At 36.4% G+C, this 19928-nt stretch overlaps 1 protein-coding gene across 2 annotated transcripts in view; it reads left to right on the forward strand.

Annotated features, from left to right (window-relative positions):
• Positions 1–10841, forward strand: part of LOC138374769 (transmembrane protease serine 11A-like) — a 47976-nt gene extending 37135 nt beyond the window's left edge. For both annotated transcript variants that reach the window (XM_069457890.1, XM_069457891.1), the window contains exons 8-10: positions 3065–3324; positions 7221–7363; positions 10680–10841. In XM_069457890.1, the coding sequence (XP_069313991.1) occupies positions 3065–3324; positions 7221–7363; positions 10680–10841 (565 nt within the window). The remainder of the gene's footprint in view (positions 1–3064; positions 3325–7220; positions 7364–10679) is intronic.
• Positions 10842–19928: the final 9087 nt, after the last annotated feature.

The following is a 19928-nucleotide window of genomic DNA, read 5'->3' on the forward strand; positions in this document are numbered from 1 at the left end:
TATCTAACCTTCACTATGTCCTGGACAGTATATTTTCCAGACTTGGCAGATGCTATTGAAGTTACACTCATCAAATTAGCTGATGGCATAAGGCTAAAAGAGAAATGAATGTGTTGGTAAGAAAAACAGTAATTTTAAAAGGACTTTATCTTAGAGTAATGAGCAAGTACTAAATGATTAGTTTTAGCAGGTATAAATGTAAGGCTCTAACTTGGGTCAAAAAAATTCAAGTATACCAGTATAGAAAGCAGAAATGTGCTTTAGCACGTGAAGATTGGGTAGAAATTTTTGTCCGAAGATAGCTCACTTTGAGTGAGTTGCCCCTAAAGTTATATTGTAATTTAGATTACATTAAAAGAAATGTAGAGTCCAGAATAAAGGAAATGTTAGACTCTTTGTTGTCAGATCCTACCTGGGATAGTGAATTCTGTTCTGAAGGCCATGCCTGAAGAGAACTTGACAAATGGTCCAATGTCCAGCAGTATTCATATCACTAGGGAATTTGTTAGAAATGCAAGATAGACACATATCTAGAGACAGAGTCTCACTCAGTTGCCCAGGATGGAGTGCAGTGGCCTGATCATAGCTCACTGTACCGTCAAACTCCTAGGCTCAAGTGATCTTCCCACCTCAGCCTTTCAAGTACCTGGGACTACAGGTATGTGCCTCCACACACGGCTAAATTTTAAAAGTTTTTTATATATAGAGAGAGTGTTGCCCAGGCTGATCATAGCTCCCTGTAACCTCTAACACCTGGCCTCAAGGGATACTCCCACCTGAGCCTCTCAAAGTTCTAGGATTACAAGCTTGAACCACCTCACCAGGACAGAAATGCAAGGATATAAAGTCCTCTCCCAGACCTACAGAATCAGGAGTTGCATTTTAATAAGATCCTCTGATGTTTTATATACATGCTAAAGTTTAAGAAACACTATCCTAGGACACAAAAATTTTATTACCCTGAGAAAGCTGTGGTAGAGACAATCATTGTAGTCATCTGTCTGAAGTCCTCTCATGTGGAAGAGAATTAGAGAATCAAGGAAAAACTTGCCAACAGACAGAGCTGCTTGAAGATGAAAGGGATTGCAAGGTGAAGAAAGGGATTGTAAGGCAAAGAAGATGCCCCCATCTGCAGGAGTTTTCAAGCATAATTACCATTTGAGAGTGTTTTTGTAACAACTATCACCAATTGTTAAGCTCCATTGTGCTACAAATGTTTGGTTAGGTGATTAGGATTTGTTTTGTATAATTCTTACATCCACCCTGCTTGGCAAACCCTTCTTAGTGAACTCTTTTTTACTGAGTGGGATAAGAAAAGTTAAGAAATTTGCTTAATGTTAGCAGGTGGTGGAGTTGAAAACAAGCATATGTCTTCTTCATGCCAAATCCCATCATCTTATTCTTGATTTAGCATCTCTCATGTCAGATATTTCTTTCAGGTATAAATGTAATAAAGTGGTACTAAATAGTATCAGGCTATTGGTGTTTGAAAGTTCTAGAATGATTGTTTCCACTTGCGTAAACACAGTTCAAGCTGTGAGCTTTACATTTATAGATCCAAAAAACATGATTTATGTTAAGTTCATCTAGGTATGATTAAATTGAGGGAAGAGCTTTGTACCACTACAACTCACAAGACTGATTTATAAACCAAAAAAAAGGCAATGTATGCATGCTATATGAACAATTGTGTTCACAAACCAATCTTTATTTAGTCTTTCTCAGAGTGTTTTTTGCATATCAAAAAGGTGTATGAAAATAAAATTTTGAAATAACAGCACAATTAACAGCTGTCAAACTGAACTCAAATCCCATTGATAGGTTTATATGCTCCTGTGACTAAAGCTACCTACCTATTAAGAAATAATTAGGTTGAGAAACAAGTATCTCTAGGGACAGTATCTGTCTCTTTGCTTATCATTCATCAATGATGTTAGTTCAATTAATTAGTTAAGAAACATCACTCTTGCTTGGTAGAAGACAGGGTCCTACAAAGAGAAGGGCAGAGAGAGGGAGGCAGCATGTGAGATAATGAGGCAAATAGTTTAACCCATCTTGGACTTATTTTCATAAAGTATAAAACAAAAGCTTTACTGGATGATCTTTCATCATTACTAAATGATCTTTCCGATCCCTGTATGCTCCATGCCCTGCCAGTTGCTCAAGCTCACAAGCTAGAAATTAGACACACTTGATCCTCTCTCAGAGGACTGACTACTGCAGCCATCTTCCCACAGCATTTACTGTATCTCCTCTCGATCTTCAACAATCTAGTCTCCAGAAATAACCAACATGATTTTTAAAAAATGTAAATGACACTGCATCACTCCTCAGCTTATAATCATCCAGTAGATTCCCATGTTACTTGAATAAAATTTAAGCACTGTATCATGACCTAGAAGACACCCTAAAATCTGGTCCCTGTCTCTGTCTCCAACCTCATGCCCTGCCATTCCACCCCTTGTGTCTGACTGCAGACCATCTGGCCCAAGGCTTCGGGACTTCTGCCTGGAAACTTGTCTCCCTGATCTCCTCGCAGCTGATGCCTCATCAACTATGTCTCAGTCCAAATGTGCTATTCTCAAAAAAGCCCTCATGACCCTCTAGCAATTCCATTACTCTATTTTATTTTATGCATAGCGTTTATCACTGATTACAGTTATTCACCTACTTGTAAATTTGTTTTAATCTTTTTCCATCCCTGGAATCTAATACTCCTGTGAGCAGAAACATTATCTGTTTTGTTCCCCACTTTATTCCCACACTTTGGATAAGGCTCAGTACTTAAGATGCTCAATAAATATAGGCTGAAAGATTAAATGAATGATATTTTATGTGTCTTACAATTCAATAATTCTATATAGAATTTCTGCCCTAATATGCCATTTGTATATGTTGTATCTCTAACATATATTAGCAATAGACTATATTTAAATGGTCAAACTATAATTGCAGCCAAGTATTCTCAGGATAGTATTTTTTCTTTTATTAGCCTAACTGCAATTCATGTAGCTCATATATTCTGTGCAGTTTATATATTCTGTTAATTTCTAACCTTTTCTAGTTATGGAAATCCACATCAATGGACTGTTAGTTTTGGAACAATAATCAACCCTCCCTTAATGAAAAGAAATATCAAAAGAATCATTGTCCATGAAAGGTATCACTCCCCAGCAAGAGAGTACGACATTGCTGTTGTGCAGTTCTCTCCCAGAGTCACCTTTTCAGATGACATACGCCGGATTTGTTTGCCTGAAGCCCATGCGTCCTTCCAGCCAAATTTGACTGTCTACATCACAGGATTTGGAGCGCTTTACTATGGTGGTGAGTATCTTAGAAGAGTAAGCAGAGTCCTATTTAGGGCGGTATAATTTAATCTTCATCAGTATTAGCCTGCTAGCCATTTCCACACAACTTGGTTGAATTAGTTAGGATTCTTATTCTGCAAGTGACTCAAATTAACCAAAGCAGAAACAAAAACAAAATACAAAAACCCAGCAAACTGGGCCCTTGTAATTTGAAAGTCAAGAGGTATAAGTCTGGCTTCAGACACAGCTAAATTCAGGAGTTCATATGATGTCATCAGGTTCTGAATCTCTGAATCTTTTCGTTTCTTAGCCTTGATTTTCCCTATGTTGGCTTCATTTGGAGAGATTCTAGCTCCACATAGTGGCAAAGGTGGCTACCAACAGCTCAAGGTTTACGTCATTCTCACCCAGTAGAAGAAAGAGCATTTCTTTTCAGAAAAGGCCTCTAATCATCCCCATTTGTGTCCAAGGGTACTAAGATTAACTGGCAAACTCAAATATACTTTATGCATTTGCAGCAAAATTTGCTTCAGTACTAAGGAGACTAATTTGAGGGTAATCGTGAATAAGCATCGTGTAGCGATAAATCATCAAAGCATTTTGCCCTCTCTAAAATGATTCAACTTGATATACTAACTAAATCTCCTAAAAATAATAATTTAGTTATTGAATGTTTTAGGCCTTCTCAGGGAGGCATATTCTGGATTCTATAACGTGGTCCAGGTACGTATGTATAACAACAGCTATACATTATCAATTAAAAAAAATAATGTCCAGTTGCTGCGAAAGGTCTCAAGCTTTAACTCTGGGCTTGAGAAGAGGATAAAGAGCTTTCTGAGAATGACAAAATTTATTCACAGAATTCTGTACAATTTATTTATATACAAGAAACTATAAACTATAAGCCTTTGATAAGTCTCCACTAAGGAACTAGGCATAACCTTTCACTCACATAGCCAGGAACAGGCTTTGGGGTCTCTAGATTTTCTCCAGATGTCTCATGTGGTTTTATTCCATCTTATACAAGCTGAGATATGCATTGCTTTCTTGAAGGTCATTTTACCGATCACAGGAAATATTATTCAGAGTTTGTTCATCCCAATAGAGTAGAGCTGCAAGCCTGACACCTCTCTATGTATGCTCTCTCTCTGATGGGTTTTCTCTTAAGATTGGCCTTGTAGTCTCTATTTCATAATGCTTAGAGAGAAATTCTAAATCTCCTTTGGTTTAGTAGGAAGAATCATTTTCTGCCAGGATTTTGAGATTGGCACAGAAATATAATATACCTGTCATCATACTTTGTGAGTAGCAACAAAATCTGAAATTTATAGTACACTCCACCCAGCAACAGTATCCACATTTATTACAAGTACTCATGGATCACTCACCAAGGCAGATCATATCCAGGTTCATAAAACAAATCATACCAAAGTTAAAAGAATTGAAATTATACAAAGCGTATTCTCTGATCTTAATGGAATCAAATCAGTAACAGAGAGATAACAGACAAATCTCTAAATTCTTAGAAATTAAACAATATACCTGTAAATAAAGAGGAAATCTCAAAGAAAGTTTAAAAAATACATAGAACTGAATGAAAAGTGAAAATACATAAAAATATATGCAAGGTACAGCTAAAGTAGTGTAAAAGGGGGAATTTATAGCAAATTCATACATTAGAAAAGAAGAAAGATCTCAAATCAATAATCTAAGTTCCCACCTCAAGAAACTAGAAGAGAAAAATAAACCTAAAACAAGCATAAGAAAGGAAATACAGACAAGAGTAGAAATGAATGAAATCAAAAATAAGGAAATAGAGAAAATTAATAAATAGAAGCTGATTCCTTGATAAAAGCAATACTTTGTGAGAAATGTCATTCAGCCTTCCCACAGTTGATGATATATATTTCAGGGATGTCCAGCATTTATGGGATATGATTTTCATAACTTGGAATACATTTTACCAACTAATTTGCTGAAAAATCTATGAATGTGTACTATCACCTACAATGTATAGATTGTCAATTTCACCTTACCCTTCCCAGCAACTAGACAAGATTTTTTTTAATTGATAACGTAGCAGGCAAAAATATCAGACACCAATTATATTCAAGAACAGAAAACTTGAAAAATCCTTTAGCGTATTTCTGTTTCATACTTATATTTTCTAAGTACTTTTAAAAATGTGTTTGCAGACACCTTTCCAGATATAAACCTTAAAATGATCTTCTAAAGAAATTTTTGTATTTACTATGTAATTTTTTTCAAATTGATTTACTTATATTTTAAATTAACATATAAAATTGTATGTATCTATCATGTACAACATAAAGTTTTGAAGTATATATACATTGTGGAATCTTGTATCTAGCTGATTAACAAATGCATTGTCTCACATAGTTTTCATGTTTGTGGTGAGAACACTTAACATCCACTCTCTTAGCATTTGTCATGAATATAGTATATCATCAATGTGGTTACCATCGGCTGGGGTGGTTGAGGGTGGGAGGAATTGGAGAAATGTCGGTTTACAAATACATATTTACTGTTAGGAAGAATAAATTCAAGAAATCTATTGTACAGCATGGTGACATAGCTAATGATTATATATTGTATTCTTGTATTTTCTATTATTTGTAACAGATTACCACAAACTTAGCTTTAAAAAGCACTCATTTATTAATAACCTTACCTTTAATTAATAACCTTTAATTTATTTATTAAAACCTTATAGTTTTTATGAGTTAGAAGTTCAGACACAGCTCAACTGGGTCCTTTTCTCAGGGTCTCACAAAACTGCAATCAAGGGATCAGCTGGGGTTGTGGTCTCATCTGTAGCTCAGGGTTCTCTCATTGGTTGTTGAAAGAATTCCATTTCTTACAGCTATAGAACTCATGACAGCTTGTTTCTTTAATGCCATTAGGAAAGTGTCTCTGAATTCAGGGAAGGCTTAAGCCCTTTTTGATCTAACCTTTAGATGAACTCAAAGTCAAAAACAATTCCTTCATCTTTGCAAACATCTAACGTAACCCAATCATCAGAATGACATCTATCATAGTCATAGATTCTACCCATACTTGGGAGGAGAGGAATCACAGAGGAATATTGGGAACCATCCTGGAATTCTTCCACACACAGTATTGTGGTTTCCCAACCAGTGCATGATATGGTATAAAGAACTCCTGAATGCTTGTGCTATTCTTAGTTTTCTACCTAGTCTGCCTGCCATAATTGGTTTCTACAACTCAGGATCTAGCTTACCATCTGCAGTCACCAACTTGTAATACATAAGTGAAATCATTGTCATTTAATGCCATTATACATGGGAAACCTTTTCATATTAATAAAATGTAAAGGATAAAATAAATGTACATAGTACTATAGTCATTTTATCAAGCCAAGGGAGAAAGCTAATTAGGCATACAAAGTTTCTGGGAACAATCTGGAATCCACAACTATAAACTTCATAAAAAAATAAAATGCCTTCCTAAAATATATAACCTGATTGTTATTAAAGTAAAATTACAAATATTTTCCAGAAAAATAAACAAAATGATTTTCTTGCTTGTAGAGATATTTATAAAAATGTGATAGGACAATAATTATGATTAAATATGACAAATTTTTTTTATTATTTTCTGTGTCTTTTATTCACTCAATATACTCTTTTTTTAAATTTTTTTTTTATTTCAGCTTATTATGGGGGTACAAAAGTTCAAGTTATATATATTGCCCATGCCCCCCTAAATATGACAAATTTTAATGAGAAATTCTTTTCTCTAGCAACGGCTTATATTAACCTCATTCTGTATTGACAATTTTGGTAAGAAAAGTATTGGAAACTCATCTGGTTTCTTCACTCTAAACTATTCTGATTGTAAATACTTAAACTACTTTTTCTTTTCTTTAAGGGGAGTCCCAAAATAATCTTCGAGAAGCCAAAGTGAAAATCATAAGTAATGACGTGTGCAAGCAACCACAGGTGTATGGCAATGATATAAAATTTGGAATGTTTTGTGCTGGATATCTGGAAGGAATCTATGATGCCTGCAGGGTAGGTTGGAGAGATTATTTTGATACCACTAACTCAAAAATTTTTATCTGACCCAGGAAATATTCCATGTCTTTATATTATTACAAAATATAGATACCATGTCAGCCTAAAAAAGTTTAAAATGCAAATTTTGCAACACAAACATATTTCTAAATGTTTTTTAAGCAAAATGAAATAAGAGTTTCTCTGATCCTGTCAAAAAAAATTAAGATCTCTTAATAGCCAAAAATCCAAAGATTAATAAAGCAGATTTTCTTTCCTGAAGGGGCTCACATTTTAGAAAGGAAATAATCATGAGCAATGAGCTATGATGTGATATTACAAATGATATAATGAACAGCAGACATTTTTTCCTTGAAAAGAACATTTTTGGAACAAGTCTTAGAAAGTTAATATTTAAATGAAGTCTGAAGCATCAATAGCACTTACCCAATTATAGGATAAGAAAAGAAAATTATGGAAAAGAGAAGGAGCAAAGCCAAAATTGTAATTCATATTTTAAGAGACCCCAAGTAATCTGCTGGGTCTCAGCAGAAGAAGCGTGAGAGGTAAGAGAACTAGTTAAAGGGGAGAACATGGATCAGGCCATGTTGTGAACTTTAGTGTCCTCCTCGTGCCCTCCTCTGTCCTCAAACATCTATCTGGCATGTATATTTTCCAGCGAAGGTGTGAGTGTGTTTCTTTCTGGAGGCATTTCCTTTTTAACATGAGATTCTTGAAAACTTCAGGGAGGTGACTCTGCATGGTGAAATGATGGGAATGGTATTAATGTCGGGTGGCAGAAAGCCCTGCCCAGACTCCCACAAACCACACAACACTGGCAACTTCTATCAGAGAAGAAGCAGGGATTTTTGTAGCATGGAGGTCAGACAAGAGCAGGATCTGGTCCACAGAGAGCCTCAGTTGCTGAAAACGTGGAGAGAGGCAGCCAGAATTTAGGGACTCCAGCGAGAGGGCCATACCATAGGGAAGAGGTGGAAGGTGGCAACAGGAGTCTAGGAGCAGACAGGATGGGGGGAATCGAGGTGAACAAGGAGATTAGTGATACACCCCAGGAAGGACTGGTGGTCATAGAGAGGCCTCATTGGATTGGAGAGCAGGGGAAAGATTTTTGCCTGACTGTGCAAGTGAGTTAGAAGACAGAGCTCTAGTCACAGGAAAATATGGGAAGTTATCAGGGAAATGACTGTATGGGGTGAGGATCCAAGACAGGAATACTGTGATTGTAACTGGGGTACATGGTGAAGCATTTGGTCTATCTGGGAAAAAAAAAAAAAACCAAAACAGAAGTCCAAGTAGCAGCATCAGCTTGACTTTCTCAAATTTACCAAATGTTGGTCTAGAACTCAATGAATCCCCTGCCATATATACAAAATTGGTCCGAAAGTCTACCTTTTTTTTTTTTCAACCAGAGATCTAGCCAGACCAGACCCAAACACAAATGATGAAAGGATCAGATTGCTGATATGAAAGTCAGAAATGAAAGACGTTGACAACTTGGTCTATATTTATGGTTCTGCTGTTGTTTCCAGCTCAGTCAAGAGTTTACAAAAAGAAATATTCCCAGTTGTAAACACCACACAGGCAGCGCTATACTTCTTGGAGAGCTTTCCCAAGATGGCATTTGAAATCCTTTCAGAAAACAGTGTCAGTAGTTAAATTCAGGTAGTTGAGAATATGTGGGATAGGAAATTTAGTCCAGAGTTGCCCTTGGCCATTGTTTCCTTCATTCTAAATCTCTTCATTTACTCACTTAAAAAATGTGTAGATGCCCTACTATGTGCCATACACCATGCAGGTACTGGAAATAGACTTATCATAAACCCTCATGGAACCTGCTTTCAGGGAACATACTGTCTGGTGAATGAAATATGCATTAATCAAAAAATTATACTAGTGAAAGAAAGACAACTGAAAAAGTAAGCTTGGGAGGAAAAGGTCATGGTCTATGAGTATATATAAGAAATGAACATGAGTAGCAGGGGTGGCTGGAGTTGAGCTAGTACCTAGAAGAGGAGTAGGAATCAACTAGGAAGATTCCCGAAGATGATGCAGGCAGGGAGAATTCTTAAAGCTTTGAATGAAGAAGCATCAGAGCCGCATAGGATTTCTTGACAGTAACTCTAGAAGATAGAATACAGTGGAAAATGCATTCAAATTTCAAAGGGAAAATGATTTCAACTTAGGTTCCTGCTTATACAAACTAATAATCAAATGTGAGGGTAGAATTAAGAATTTTAGACAAGCAATGACTCAAAAAAATGTTCCTCCTATGCCTTCTTTCTCAGAAAACCACTTGAGAGGGAACCTCAGCAAAATGAGGGAGTAAATCAAGAAAGTGGAAGACATGAGACCCACAACATTGTGAATCCAATACAATAGAACGGTGACAGTCTCAGTACCCAGTCCAAGTTAGAGCAGAAGAAAGGGAGGAAGGGGGTTGTGGGGGGGAGGGAGAGACAGACAGAGAGTGAGAGAAATTGAAATAGAGAGAGTGTGTCTGTGTGTGTGTTTGTGTATGTGCGTGCAACGCATGTGTGTTGAGATGGAAGGAGATCTTCAGAGGGCGTAAAAGAACTGGCAACTTACCTGATGTACTTGAACATTAGTATTAACAAAAATTATTGTTAGATCTTGGTAGATCTTTTGGAGCATTCAGCATTTGCCACAGGTACATAGAAAACCAGCCAAGTGTAAAAGTGTGTTATTAATTCTAAGAAATCAAAGTCTGGGAAAAAAAAAAGGTAACATAATCAAAATATGTTACTTGACTCCTCAATAAAAAAATCTACAAACTGATATTAATGTAAACATTGGCTGTTAGTTTAACCAAAAATGGAGACGCTATCATATAAAGATGTGGTGAGAAAATGTTGCCAAGAGGTTATGAAACAGCTAAATCTCTACCTACATAACTGAAAATCAGTATATCCTGTCTAAATCTAGAAGCAGCAATTTGAGCATATTATTTAGTGATAAGGAGTTAGATACTATAAGAAATTATTAAACAAGCATGAAGTGACTACCCTGGGAAACAGATAAGGTGAGGCAATGTGGGACATATAATTGCTTTTTAAGCCTCTTCCTATTTTCTTTTTTAACTTGTGTTGTTTACTTTAACAAAAATAAAATTTTTAAATGTGAAAAATTGAACCTGAGAGTTGTTTATAATTTTGAAATCCATGTTTCAATTAATCATTCTATATTGGTAATCTATACATAGATTGTCTAGTAATGAAATACGTGGTTCATCAAAATATCTTAAATAGAAAGATTAGCTAATTTTCTTTCTCTTTTCCTTCTTTTTTATTTTCAGGGTGATTCTGGGGGACCTTTAGTTGCAAAGGATCTTAAAGATACGTGGTATCTCATTGGAATTGTGAGCTGGGGCGATAACTGTGGTCAAAAGAACAAACCTGGAGTCTACACACAAGTATCATATTACCGAAAATGGATTGCTTCAAAAACAGGCCTCTAATTCACCATAAAAGTTAGACAAAGAGAGCTGTATGCAGGTCATACAGGCATGAGAATCAAAATAATCAGTGGGTGTAGTACAATGAAGTGGGATTAAATGACTGGACATGGAACACAAGACACATAACATGATTTATTTTAGAATCACTTTAATCAGCCAATAATCCATAACCAATTTATTAGGGATTTTTATTTGTAAAGTAATGGATCTGTTTAGCATGGCTTGAAAAATACAGCAGAGATATTTAACTCTTTAAATCATGAAAGTCATCATTTGAGGCCAGAAGTTCGAGACGAGCCTGGGCAACATAGTGAGAGTTGCTAAGAAAAATTTTAAAAATTAGCTGAGTCTGGTGGTGTGTGCCTGTAAGTCCCAGCTACTCAGGAGGCTGAGTCAAGAGGATCACTTGAGCCCAGGAATTTGAGGCTGCAGTGAGTTGTGATCGTGCCATGCACTCCAGCCTGGGTGACAGAGAGAGACTCTGTCTCTTAAAAAAAAATTAAAAGTCACAAAAGTTGGAGTATAAAGGAGATACAACACAAATGTTTGGAGACAGTCTGTAATAGTAGGTTAGAGTGCCTTTCTAATGGGTATCCCTTAAGTGATTTTGAAATATCAAAGAATTCAGGAAACCCTTAAGTAATTTCTTATTATTTCTCTAGAGGTCACAGTTCTTTTACTTTTTCTTTATTCTTCCAGGTTTTCCAAAAAGCTTTTCCTCTACATAAAACAAATTTGCTACTTCTAAACCCATTTGAGGGGCACTCATAAAAGAAAGTCATGTAGGAAATAAACTCTCATGGTAAATCAAGCCAGGGATCTTCTACTTTTTTTAGTTGCAAAACCTCTCTAATTTTTTGGTGATTTTTTAACACACACACACACACACAGATATACTTAGAGAAAGTCTGATTAATGAATTATGTGTATATATAGTAATTAATCAAAAATGTATTTTTGTTCTAAAAATATGGGGAAAGGTGATGGTAAGTTCCTGAGTAGTCCCAAAACAAGGACCCAAGAATTTGATATTTTATAGATGCATTTATATGTTTTGACCATCAGGGGGAGATTTTGTCCATCATTAACATAAGAGCACCTATCACATAGTACACATGAAAGAGAAAACATATTCCCTAAGTAAAGTGTCTTCATAAAGTCATTTAGAAATTCAGGCTCATGTATTTCATAATACAATTAAATGAAGACTTTGCAGTTACTCAGTTTGGCAATGCCCACAAAACATCAGGTTTTGCAGGCTGGGGAGTCATTTGCTCATGTAGCCCAAATATAAAACAAAACACTGGAACAATGGACTTATTTTACAATAATTTCCCCCATTTTCTATTGAGAAGACATGAAAATAATCCTAAAGTAAAAAAGATTTGTAATTCATACACACAAAAAATTGATCCATAATTTAGACTTACAGAATTTTAAAGTTTAGAAGAGATTGCACAAGTCATAGAAGCCAACACACTTATGTTATGGTTAAGAGAACTGAAAGTAGAGAACATTAATGACTTGATGAAGCTATAGGTAGTTTGCATCCCCAGTGGGCCTAGAACCCAGGTACCAATTTCACATTCTCTTTTCCTTAGAAATTATCTTTTCCACTATCTATATTTATTGAATCATCAGATCTGTAAAATTTTCAGTGAGAGTTACTGAATCGATTTTAAGTTAGGAAACTCTTAGGAATTTTAAATGATGAGATTCACTTAGGCAGCTGGCTGCCAATTCTCTAAACTCACTTCAAGACAAAGTTGCTGCTTCATACATAATTATACATGGGCATGTAAATTATTCTATATTATAGTGGGAAAATATAATTCTGACTTTTAATGTTAAGATTCAGAAAATGATCTTAGAGTTGTAAACTTTGTATTTCTAAACTGTTTTGTGCAGCATTTCATTTTGGGTCATATATAAGCACGCATTGATATATCATTTTAAATCTAATAAAGTTGATAATCAGAGCATTCTACAAATTATATCACTCAATCTGTGTTAGGTCAATAACATGAATCTTTCAACTGTTGTTAACAATCTCATTTCTTTTAAATAACTAGTTTGAATGATTCTGAAGCAGGGTTCTCAACCTTGGCTCTGTTGACATTTTGGTCTAGATAACTTTTTGTTGTAAGAGGCTGTCCTGTTCATTGTAGAATATTTAGCAGCATCCCACCAGATGCTACAGAGCATACCCCTTTTCCAAAATTATTATAACTAAAAATATCTCAATATCTGCAAATATTGGCAAATGTCCCCTAAGGCTGTGGTTCCCAACCCCTGGAACCGGCCTGTACATCACTGCCTGAGCTCCACCTCACTCCGTCCATGGAAAAATTGTCTTCCATGAAACCGGTCCCTGGTGCCAAAAAGGTTGGGGACTGCTGCCCTAAGGGATAAAACTATCCCCTGTTGAGAACCACTATTTTACAGTCATTTGACCATTTTTAGAAATGTGAGTGATTCCTCAAAGTGATAACAGTGAATCTTCAAAAACTACGGTTTACTGATCAAGCTAAACACTCACTATCAAGTTCCTAAAAGAAACAGCAGAAAACATGACTAATGCTTCAGGCAGTGTCCGTTTCCAATACAGACTGATCTTCCCATACACAATGAGCTCAGAGAATTTCTCTCATGCTCCTGCTTAAACCAGACCATAGTCAAACAAGTACCATTAAATTTCAGTGTGAAGATAGGGATTTATGAAAAGCACTTTTTAGTAGAGTTTCTCTACCTTGACCACAATCCACAGTAAGGAATATATTTTACATCACAGTTTCATACATATACAGTGAAATATAATACATACATAATAAAAATTGATACGGAAGTTTTATAAAACAATACTTACCCTTACCAAATGAAATGAAATCTAATATTTTCTATTTTACTTTATTCTACCTTTTAAAAAATGCTTACCTCACCAACTAAATTGATTTCACAATCTAACAGATCATGACCTCCAGTGCCTATCAAACATTCTGGAATAATTATTCACTATTATTAAATGTCATTTGTTATGATCTCATCTACTCTCAACCACTCTCCCCACCTTCAACCTCTCCCTATCATATTCAAAGTATAGTTGTGGTCAGATTATAATGCTATTAGATAATTTTATTTCCATGCTCTCAAATCTTCACTGATTTCCCCTTCGCCTGAAAATTAGAGCCTAAATCTGTGTCACCATAGTGCTGAAGACCCTTTACAATCTTTCAACAACCAAGAAAATTTTTCTTTTGCTTGTACTCAGTGCTCTGTAACACTGGATGTTTCTCTCTACTTCCCAAGCATGTCCTGCCCTTTGTCACATTATTCTCTTCACTCTCCAAGATCAAGCTCAAATATCACCCCCACCAAGTATACTTCTCTCATTTTCCCAGACAAAATGACTCTCCATATAAACCTCTTTGATTTTTTTTGTTCCTCCTCTGAAGCACTTGTGATACTATCCTCTGTATTGTAGTTTTTAGATACATGTATTATCTCTTAAAATATCTTAAGTTCCACGAGGCTAAACACTATTCATTTTGGTATCCCCCACAGTATTTAGAACAATATTCTATGTATATTATGTCTTAGATAAATGTTGCATGAAAGAATAAGTTAACAGAGGCTAATTATGATGCCTATGTAGTCGAGAAACCTCAGTTCCCAGTTGTTAGCTGCTTTGCCCATGTCACTTTCCTTTACACTGATTTCCAAACTATCTGGTCCCACCTTGCACATTCTTGAATGTTCCTAAAAACCTCCTCTCTCTGCCTATACCAGAAGTAACCAAAATGCAGGCAGGCTCTTCATGCAAGATAGTCACCTCCCAGGAGCCCCCTAACTGAAAAATGTTTCCCGATATATCCTTAAACGAGCACATCCCAAATCCATAGGAATATTTGAAAATAAGGCAAAAAAGCAAAACTCGGCCATGCAGCACTTCACAGTCCCTTAGTTTTTTCGACCAGTGTTGTCCTTTATTCCTTTTTCTCCTGTAGACATCACAAATCTGGATACTTCCTAACAACCTTATTAGATATCTGATTGAGGCCCTTCCTTGTTGAATTTGCCTAACAGAAGACACTAGAGATGTAACTAAAAATCATATACAAGGCCGGGCGCGGTGGCTGTAATCCTAGCACTCTGGGAGGCCGAGGCGGGTGGATTGCTCGAGGTCAGGAGTTCGAGACCAGCCTGAGCAAGAGCAAGATCCTGTCTCTACTAAAATTAGAAAGAAATTATCTGGCCAACTAAAATATATATAGAAAAAATTAGCTGGGCATGGTGGCGCATGCCTGTAGTCCCAGCTACTTGGGAGGCTGAGGCAGTAGGATTGCTTAAGCCCAGGAGTTTGAGGTTGCTGTGAGCTAGGCTGACGCCACTGCACTCACTCTAGCCCAGGCAACAAAGCAAGACTCTGTCTCAAAAAAAAAAAAAAAAAAAAAAACATATACAATATTGACTTTTTAAATGCTCACAGGAACAAGGGCATTTGAATTTCATTAAAAAGTGATATTTGGTTCATAGATTTTAGTTGTCTATGTAAGACTGTCCTCTCATTTTCATTAACAATCAAGATTTAACTGGTAAACTAACTTTTTTAACCGTTTTGATGTTCTCTAAGCTCAGAAGCCTCCTCCCACACCAGAAGTCACTAAATTAAGTAAAGGGGGAAAATCCTAAATGTCACACTGTAATCCAAAACTATACTAATGGAAATGGTCTGGGGCTAATGAGCTAATAAAGGACTGAAAAAACAATGAGTGAGAATATTAACACCTGTAAGTGGGTGCCTGGGGCATCCAAGCTTGGATAAAGATTCAGTAACTGAAAAACCACTTGTACATAAACTGTAGTATTCTGAGCTAAAGTTAGAATTTCTGAGGTCATGGTTTAGAGAGAATCCAAATCAAAAGCCATTTTACAGATTTTTAACCTGAAGATTTTAACCTGTAGGGAAGGGAAACTAGATCCAAAACCACTTAGATATAGAAATAAGAAAAATCTGAAAGACAACAGGTTCAAAGGAAAGTGTGAAAGCTCAGACCAACTAATAGTAAACTCAGGCAGACTTTAATAAAGTAACTATATTACTGGCAAAAATAAGGATAGAGGAGTTAAAGATACTATTTCAGGTTTATTAATAAAAAGACCCAAATATGTCTGCTGAGATGAGAGGTAGGTTGCTACAATAATATGTCCCTTCAGCCAGTACTCTTCTAAGCAGACAGAAGTAGTATTAATAGTTAGCTGGGAATCTCTCCTCATGCTTGGGTTTTCTGCCTCTGGTTAATGTTGCTGAAATGTGTAGGCATAAGTTAGAGTAGGGTCTTAGTAAATTGGGCACAGATGAGAGCTATAAAAGAGAGGATGGATGTCAAACGAGGGGAAATTAAAGGTGCAAGTTATGAGAAAAATATTAATAGTTGCTAGGACTTCAAAGCGACACATTCAGCAGACCTCTGGACCCTGCTACTGCCCAAAAGGACAGTCAGAGAGTGTATTCTACACAGTGGCCTTCCCTAAGGTTATACAGTATGGACATATCATTTGCACCTGGTCTTAGTACCCCAGAGACCATGCTGATGATACTCTTGTCTGGCCTATAGATTTCCCAAGTGCTAAAAAGCTTCCAGGGGGATGAATAATGGTACAACCACTTTGGAAGAAAGCTTGGCAGTTTCTTAAAAAACTAAACATACCCTTACCATAAAAGCCAGCAGTTACTCTCTTTGGTATTTATCCAAATGAGTTGAAAGCTTATGTCCATACAAAAACCTGCGCATAGATGTTTATAGAGGTTACAATTATCAAAACTTAGAAGCAAGGTATCCTTCAGTAACTGAAAGGATAAATAAACTGTGATACATCCAGACAATGGAATATTATTCAGCACTCAAAAGAAATGAGCTATCAAACCATGAAAAGACATAGAGGAATCTTAAATGCATATTAGCAAGTGAAAGAAGCCAATCTTTTGTTGTCATGTTGTCAGGGGATAGTGGGGGTGGAGGGAGGTAGGGATGAGCTGATGGAGCACAGGGAACTTTTAGGGATGTGAAACTACTCTGTACTATACTATAATGGTGAATACATGTCATCATACATATGTCAAAACCATAGATCGTACAACACCGAGCGTGAACCCTAATGTAAACTATGAACTTTGGGTGACAATGTGTGGCGATGTAGGTTCGTTGATTATAACAAATGTACCACCCTGCTTCAGGATGTTGATAGTGGGGGAGGCTGTGCATATATGGTGGGTGGTAAGGGGATATATAGGAACTCTGTACTCTCCACTTAATTTTGTTCTGAATCTAAAATTGCCCTAAAAAATAAAATCTATTTTAAAAATGCTACCAGAGCCTCGGAGGCCTTTGGAGATATGGTAGAATACGGAGAAATACAGAAGTAGAATATAGAGTTCTGACGAAGGCACTCGGTGAGTTAGTATAAGGGAATTAATTCTTCTATAGCTACAGAACTCTTCTGTGGATGAATTGTGTTGTTTGTAGAAAATATGAAATCAGAAATTTTTGTAATTATCAAGCTGAAACTCTTCTTACCAATAGGTATAAGCAGAGAACAGGAACAAAATGTATTTTTCTTAAATAAATGAGTCACTGAATATCATGTATCTTAAAATTCTGCAGAAATGGATGTCAATGGTGTGCATAGAGAGCCAGTGCAAAAGCTGATAATTTCATCAGTGTGTTGGAGACCACCAGGCTAGAGTTACATCAATGTTAGTGGAGAAAATCAAAGATAACAAGTAGGCTTCAGGAGTTGGAAAAAGAAAAAACAAAACAAAACAGCAATTTCTCAGATTACCCTAATCCCTGTACTTAGCCCTGAAATAAATGTTATGGGTTTGGGCATATTAGATGATATTATGTAGTAGGGAAGGTCACGGAAAATCTCTGCATGACCTGCTGAATATTTTGTGTGGGCTATGATGATCAACAAGGCTAACCTCATAGCACAGAAAAAGTACCAGGCTGAGCACCTCCTTGACTGAGTTATGTGGTCACTGTCCTCCTAGAGTAGACGACTGCTGAATTCTGGGCCTTCCAGACCATCTCAGGAGGCCCTGGCATTCTTTTAGGTGCTATTATCCATAGGAATTCTCCAGCTATTCTTGAGGGATCGATCATCTTCGTTAGTTGGAACCTGGGGACTAAATAACGTGACAATTCTCAAGTTCGATATCTCACAGGAAAATTTCTCTTACCAATCCCTGGTAATGTGGTTTCCAGGGTTGGAAAAGTTGTCTGGTGGTTTTGACTGTCTGCTCCCGGGGAAACCTACACACTGAATGAGGGTGGCAGTAACTACGGTAGTATAAGCCATGGAATTCTAGGCATATGGTTCTACCATGCTGGTCCCCCTCAAAGAAATACTGCTTTTTTTTCTTTTAAATACATTCATCAAGATCACTTGTTTATTCTTAGAATCTGTGCAATAACAATGTTCAAAAGCGCTTACACCTACCTCACAAGTACAATTAACACTATCTGAGTGACAGGTGCACTTATAACACTGACTTAAGCATTACAAAGTGATCCTTGTAACCAAAAACATTTGTACCCCCATAATACTTCGAAATAAATTTTTTAAAAAAGAAAATTGAAAGAATACTGTAGTCTGATCAACATAATGTCAAAGGAATACTTCTAAATATTAAAAGTGTGCTTGACATTGTGTAAGCGAGGTATTTTATCTTTTTGGGAGCCCTTTTCTGGATAATTAGGTATGAGTGGTTGTCCCTGAAAAAAGACAATTACTAACACTGGAGAATCAGTTTCAAGGATGTTAAGGTAGGGTTAATATAGTTGAAGAGATTGGAGTAATCCTTGTCATAATCTATAGGAACTACACAGTTATCTTTGGGGTTTCAGGAGAAACCTCTTTACCATGTAAAGCTTTTTTTTTTTTTTTTTTTTTAAGTAACCAAGACAAAAAAGTATGAAATGGGTCACTGAGGAACCTTAAATCTCTCTGATCATGGGAACTTTGATGGTTCCCACTTAATAAAAGTCAATTATCTTGCTGGGATCAAGACCTAGATGGAAAGATCATTCGGAGTTCTTATCAGTGTTCTTCTTGAAGCTATACTGAAAGTAGTGACATAATGTGGCTCCATCATTTGCCACACCATGGTGATCCTGCACAACAGCTCACCTGTGCTGCAAACAGGCAAAGCTCTTTCTGCTTTACCAGGACTCTGAATGGGAACTGGGAAATAGCACACAGCCACTTCTAGGTCAGCAGTGATGCTCACAGATGGCCACAGCTATGCTTCCTCTCTCCCTCTGTGTCCGAAGACAACGCTATTTTTGGTGCAAAAGCATAAACATTACTTCTGGCTTTTCATGAAACTGCTCTAAAAACAGCCTGGCCCTCACGTTGCCGTTCATTGGGCCATTTTAAAACTCTAACAACATACTCTGTGGACTCTCTCTTGATTACACCTCCTCCTATTTAATTCAAATTCCTTATTTACTCCTCATTTAGAATCTTCTCTAAAAAATCAGATCACCAGATTATAGCCTAGGACAAATAATGGAAAAAACACAGACTGAACTCCAGGGTAAGCTGGATAGTTTTTCCTGTTCCATGACTACAGACTATTCCTTAATCCCAGACAACTATTATAGTATTAAATGTTCTTGTTCAAAAGCCTTGGAAAACAAATAAAGATGAATCAGTGGAAATCCATCAATATTACTAAGAAAATAACTCAAGTGCATGCTATCCCAACAGTAAATGAGGATTGTTATTGTTGTGTAGGAAGGAAGTTATGATATTCTTTCGTGGTTCCAAATGACCTCAAACCCTGTTCAAGTGCCTCTCTAAACTCATGTGTTTCATAATTCCATCAAAGAATAAAACACTAATACAAAACCCGGTCATTGATGCTCATCTGAACCAATGGAATTATTCGTTCAAATAATCTTTCAAAATGTTTTTAAAAGATGACACTACCAAATTACACATTTGTTGGACAGCAGGTAGTGTAACAGAGGTAAACAATATGAAGTTAGACAGAATTGATTGGAATCTCAGATCCACAACATA

Source organism: Eulemur rufifrons, chromosome 24 (assembly GCF_041146395.1).
Source record: "Eulemur rufifrons isolate Redbay chromosome 24, OSU_ERuf_1, whole genome shotgun sequence".
In the NCBI taxonomy this organism is placed as follows: domain Eukaryota; kingdom Metazoa; phylum Chordata; class Mammalia; order Primates; family Lemuridae; genus Eulemur; species Eulemur rufifrons.